This window comes from Phymastichus coffea, unplaced genomic scaffold, assembly GCF_024137745.1.
Source record: "Phymastichus coffea isolate CEN01 unplaced genomic scaffold, Cenicafe_Pcof_1.1 PCOF00003, whole genome shotgun sequence".
Classification (NCBI taxonomy): Eukaryota; Metazoa; Arthropoda; class Insecta; order Hymenoptera; family Eulophidae; genus Phymastichus; species Phymastichus coffea.
Window position 1 is genome coordinate 1,055,536 of NW_026706814.1, and position 6,000 is coordinate 1,061,535.

General features: G+C 44.0%; 2 protein-coding genes across 2 annotated transcripts; both read left to right on the plus strand.

The window, feature by feature from the left end:
• Positions 1–7: 7 nt before the first annotated feature.
• LOC131664381 (uncharacterized) lies at positions 8–1,312 on the plus strand. Its single transcript, XM_058935435.1, has one exon. The coding sequence runs from the start codon at positions 8–10 to the stop codon at positions 1,310–1,312; it is 1,305 nt and encodes a 434-aa protein (XP_058791418.1).
• A 51-nt stretch (positions 1,313–1,363) lies between these two features.
• On the plus strand, positions 1,364–5,245 carry LOC131664389 (uncharacterized). The gene has a single exon (XM_058935443.1). It carries the CDS (start codon positions 1,364–1,366, stop codon positions 5,243–5,245), a length of 3,882 nt encoding a protein of 1,293 aa, XP_058791426.1.
• The last annotated feature ends 755 nt before the right edge of the window (positions 5,246–6,000 follow it).

Consider the following 6,000-nt stretch of genomic DNA (forward strand, 5'->3'; position numbering starts at 1 on the left):
AGATACTATGAATTTATCAAGCGATCAAACGCTTCGAGTGGAGCAAATCGCCACTAAATTTCAATCCCTTGAAAGGTATGTGAAGGTGTTAGCGGATTATTTGAAAGACAACCCAAATCCCACTAACGCTAAGTTACGACTTAAACGAGTCGAGAGCTTCTACGATGAGTATAGTCAGCTCAATGAAGAGCTTTTCAAACTCCAACCAACGCATGCTCTTATCGAGTCATTCCAAGAGCTATCTAACCTTTATTACGAGGTAGCAACTTCAACTACGGTATTATTTGAAGGACCTTCAGCTCATTCTACCTTGAACAACAGCAACATTACAATCACCGAGCGGCAGGATAGACCCAGACTTCCGGATATTACCATAGAGAAATTTGATGGATCGCGCAAGAATTGGGCCATATTCAAAAGCAACTTTGTTACCCTCGTTCACAACCGAACCGACCTTAGCGATGATTTCAAGGCCGGACAACTTTTTTCCCTTTTAACTGGTAGTGCTCGTAGCAAAGTCCAGGAATACGATCCATGTGCGGATGACTATGCCAATGCGTGGCAAGCCTTGCTAGATTCATACGATCACAAACGGATTGTAGCTAATCGTCACCTAAACGCGATTCTGGATCTTCCTAAGGTTAGGGGAGATAGGAATAGCAAGGGAGTGGCTCTCTCTGATCTTTATGACACCGCTCGTCAACATCTCAATGTCTTGAAGCGAATTGACGCACAACCAAGCGACGAGATTGTCGTGAGGATCATTGAGAGGTGCTTGCCCCCTTACCTCTTTGGGCGTTGGAATGACAAATTAGAAGTTAATCAACTCCCTTCTCGAGAGTCTTTATTCCAGTTCATCCAGAAGGCAATTTTCAAACAAGAAGCCTTTGATGAATCGAATGATTACTCATCAAACTCCAGAAAACGTCCGGCTGGATCTGCTATAGATACCTCTAACCCAAAATCAAGGGCTAAATCCTTAGTCACCACTACCTCTAATGCATCCACATCACCAGCTCCTGCGTCCGTCAATTTACCCTGTCCAAAATGCAAGGGTACTCATCGATTGTTTAAGTGCGATGCCTTCAAGTCTCTTGAAGTTCAAGAGCGTTGGAGATTCGCAAAACAGAACGATCTTTGCTTCAATTGCCTTTGGAAACATCCTCGCCCTTGTAGTAGCAATAAACATTGCAAACATCAGGTTGATAACAAGCCTTGTGGGAAGAATCACCATACATTACTTCATTCGGATACAGGTTCCAAACCCAAGGGTAACAAAGATACCTCAAGTTCCAATACTCCACAAGCATGACTAGTCCATAAATCCTACACCTCGGTAGCTTTTCCTGCAGATTCACAGCTGATGACAACAGCTCTCGTTAAGCTCAAGGATAAACGAGGTAATTTGGTCGTGGCACGAGCACTTTTGGATTCTTGTTCTACCGTAAATTTGATAACTGAAACCTTTGCAAATTCTCTGGCCTTACCTAATTCACCTTGCTCAGTAAACATTGAAGCAGTCGATGGCTTATCCACGGCTGTTAACAAATTCATTCAAACCAGTGTTCATTCAAATTACAATAATTCAAATTTTCCAGTTCGTTTTTTGATTGTACCTAGAATTGCTGATGCTGTGCCTAACGACACCTTTCCTCGCAAACTCTTTGACATTCCAAAAAATCTAAAACTCGCTGATCCTCAATTTCATTTACCAAAGTCCATCGACATCCTTTTATCATCCAGTACTACCTTGTCGGTATTAGCTGTAGGTCAAATTAAACTCCGACACAAGGAATCAGAAATCATCTTGCAAAAAACTAGCCTGGGTTGGGTTGTAGCAGGAGGGGTCAGGGACCAACCATCTCCAAACTTAGCTCGGTGCAACTTAATTAAATTAGACAAACTCGTTGAGCGTTTCTGGCTTATTGAAGACTTCGATCATGAACCGATTAAGTCACGAGACGATGTTGCTTGCGAGCAACATTTCCTCAATCACACTCAGCGCGATCCTTCCGGGCGTTATATTGTGCGTCTTCCCTTTAGAGATTCCAAATTCAAACTCGGCGAATCCAAATCGCAAGCGCTCAAGTGTTTTCATTTTCTAGAAAGAAGGTTTGAAAGGGACCCGTCGTTAAAGGTAGAGTACTCAAAGGTGATGAACGAGTATCTCACTTTAGGTCATATGAGTCTAAGCGAAGACTCCGAGGACAGCTATTACTTGCCTCATCATGCGGTGATCAAACAATCCAGCGAAACCACCAAGGTTCGAGTTGTTTTTGACGCTTCATCGAAAACTTCAACGGGAATCTCTCTCAACGATGTCCTGATGGTAGGCCCCACCTTGCAAAACACCATCTTTGAGCAAGTGCTTAGGTTCCGGACTCATACGTACGTTATCACGGCGGACATAGAAAAAATGTACCGTCAAATTCTCATACATCCAGACGATAGGAAATTCCAAAGGCTCTTATGGCGTGTTGGAGGAAAACTGTCGACTTGTCAACTCAATACCGTAACTTTTGGTACTGCTTCAGCTCCATTCTTAGCAATCCGGACCATTCAACAGCTCGCTCGCGATGAAGCCAAGGACTTCCCACGAGCTAGCAAAATATTACTCCGTGATTTTTATGTTGATGATCTCGTGTCAGACGGAGAAACTCTTGAGGAGATCTTGGCGATTCGCGACGAGATGATAGCGTTGTTACGTAGAGGAGGTTTTGCCATTCGAAAATGGGCCTCTAATCACTCGTCTGCTTTAGATAGTATCGACAAAACCATCTTTGATTTAGATTGCGTGATCAAGGAAGATCCCATCCAAAAAATGTTAGGCTTCGTATGGGATTCCAAACAAGATCTTCTTCAGTATTCTACCAACGTCGTTGACGCTCAAGCCACCTCCACAAAGCGCTTACTTTTATCTGAAACATCTAAGATTTATGACCCTCTTGGCCTTTTAGGACCAGTCGTATTGTATGCCAAAGTCTTGATCCAAGATTGCTGGAAGGCAAAGATTACCTGGGACGAGTCGCTTCCACAAGACATCTCGTTCAAATGGAAATCGCTGACCAGCGAACTTGCACTATTAAGACAAGTGTCGTTCCCTCGGCAATTCCTAGTTTCTAATCCAATTCAAGTTCAAGTTCTTGGATTTTGTGATGCCTGCTCTTACGGATATGGAGCCTGCATGTTCCTTAGATCCTCAGATTCCACCAATACGGTAGTGATTAGGTTGATTTGCAGCAAGTCGCGAGTTGCACCTCTGAAAGGGGTAACCATTCCTAGGTTAGAGTTGTGTTCCGCTTCCCTTCTTAAGAAACTTTATGTAGAGGCCAAACCCCAATTCAACTTCCCGATCAATCAAACTATTTTTTGGTCCGATTCCACCATTGTTCTGGCCTGGTTAAGAAAGGCCCCGCATCTGCTAAGAGTTTTCGAGTCAAACAGAGTTGCCGACATTCAAACGTTAGGAGACCAGGTCGAATGGCGGCACGTGCGTTCGGAGGACAACCCGGCGGACGCTCTGTCCAGAGGTCAGTTGCCATCCGAGTTTATTAATAATTCACTCTGGACTTCGGGTCCCCCGTGGCTTGCTCTTCCACCGCGCGATTGGCCGACATCTGCTCATCTCTCTCCCAAAGACTTACCAGGACTCAAACAAGGAACCTGTTTAGTAACCAATCCAGTTCTAGTTTCTTCATTCAGTGAAATCTATTCACGTTTTTCTTCCTATGATCGTTTCACCAGGATAATAGCATATGTCTCGCGATGGAAACTCACGTGTAGAAACCCAAACAAACGCATTTGGTTGTTTCCCGAAATTACGGATCCCTCGAACCGAATTAGAAAGATCATAGCGTTGATACGTCCATTACTAGTTCTTGAGGTTGCAGCTTCTGAGATTAAAATTCTCAGGCTTCTTCAACAAGAAAGATTTTCGCTAGAACTTCGTCAGTTATCAAATTCATCTGGATCATGTCGCAAGGGAACTAGCTTCGACAAGCTAACTCCGTTCATAGATGATCAGGGTCTCATTCGCGTGGGGGGGCGTTTGAAGGAGGCTGATCTTCCATATGATCAAAAACATCCAATTTTATTGCCCCGGGACCACCACATAACTAATCTATTAATTCGTAAAGTTCATCGTTCCAATTTGCACGCCGGAATTCAAACTACACTTTATGCGATTAGGTCCAAATTTTTCATCATCAACGGAAAGAGACAAATCCGAAAAATCATTCATAGTTGCGTAGACTGTATTCGTCAAAAACCACCAGCAGCTCATGCTCAGATGGGAAATTTACCTAAGGCCAGAGTAGAGGGATCTCCTGCCTTTGATCACACCGGTGTTGATTTCTTTGGGCCCATGCTCATTAAAGAAAAGAAAAATCGAAATAAGTCCTTCCTAAAGGTCTACGGTAGTGTTTTTATCTGTTTAGCTTCAAAGGCCGTCCACATCGAACTCGTATCAGATTTGTCTACTGAAGGTTTTTTGATTGCTTTCCGTCGGTTCGTCTCACGCCGAGGCATACCAAGTAATGTATATTCCGATAACGGCACCAATTTCACGGGTGCAGACAGACAGCTTCAGGAACTTTACGACCTTTTCGAGAAACCTGAATTTCGCGAAAGGGTGGGCGAACATGCCATCACGAAAAGAATACAATGGCATTTCAACCCTCCCTTGTCGCCCCACTTTGGAGGTCTTTGGGAGGCAGCTGTAAAGAGTTTTAAACATCATCTTAAGCGGATACTAGACAAACAACTTACGTTTGAACAACTAGAAACACTCTTAATCGAAATTGAAGCGATATTGAATTCGCGACCTTTGTGTGCTCTTTCAGCAGACCCCAATGACCCACTAGCTATTACACCTGCGCATCTGTTAATCGGACGCCCATTCAATGTCTTATCCGAGGAATCTTTGATTTCAGTTCCAAGTAATCGTCTGTCGACCACCAACTTCATGATCCAAGCCCGACAAAACTTCTGGATGAAGTGGCATAGAGAATATCTCCATAAGATCCAATTACAACAAAAATGGCATACGTCAAACTCAGAAATTAAACCTGGACTGGTTGTTCTCATGATGGATGACCTAACACATTGTGCAAGGTGGCCACTGGGCGTAATCCTCGAGGTCTTTCCTGGGAGTGACGGCATCGCTCGAGTAGCTTCTGTAAAAACTACAGCTGGAGTCTACAAGCGCAATATTACTCGATTATGTATCTTACCGACCGAACGATAGAGCAGTCCCCCCATAGTTCCTCAACAACTTCCAAATTCTAATCGTTGATTGGCCCCAGATGTGCGCGATTGGGTTTGCCATAAATGAGTCGAACCCTATCGTATTCTGAGAGGCCGCTGTATTCTGAGAATACAGCTTAAGCCTGGTCCGAGAATGGTGAAATTCGGGAAATTTTCACAGCCAGAAGCTCAAAGATTTTTGAGACGTGATATCCAGTCTGGAGAACTGGATTAGGGGACGTTGAGGTTCTAATTAGACTAGGATCGATCATAGTTAGCCTAATTACCATGTACATACTTGTAAATACGTTCCTTTGTTGTTTACCTAGTCTTAACCATATCATCATTACCTAATCAACAGGGCAATCCCTCCAATGGAAATTGTCTCTTACTTGTTAACTTGTAATCCAACTTGTCAAGCAACCAAAGATTTGTAAATGCGTTCTGTGATATGTTCAGTCACTTCTAGATTAAGCGTTCATTGTATTATTAACATAATCTGCTTCATAAGATTAGATAAATCTGTATTCCGCAGCCTCCCCCGGGAGCATGTTCCGTCGTCACAATGTATGTGTGCGTACGTGTGAGTGTGGAGGTAGGCGCGCGCAAAGGCGACTAGGCGGCGCCACCTTACGGGCTTGATTCCCGCGATTTTGTTACCGGCGAGCGAGAGAGCGCGCGGAAACGAATAGTCAGTTAGTCAGTCAAGAACAGCTAGTGACAGCGTGCGCAGCTCTCACTTGCGCCTCGCGGACG

What these genes read in the sequence shown, in the direction of transcription:
- LOC131664389 (XM_058935443.1), top strand. Translation starts at nt 1,364, where the DNA reads ATGACAACAGCTCTCGTTAAGCTCAAGGATAAACGAGGTAATTTGGTC.
- LOC131664381 (XM_058935435.1), top strand. Translation starts at nt 8, where the DNA reads ATGAATTTATCAAGCGATCAAACGCTTCGAGTGGAGCAAATCGCCACT.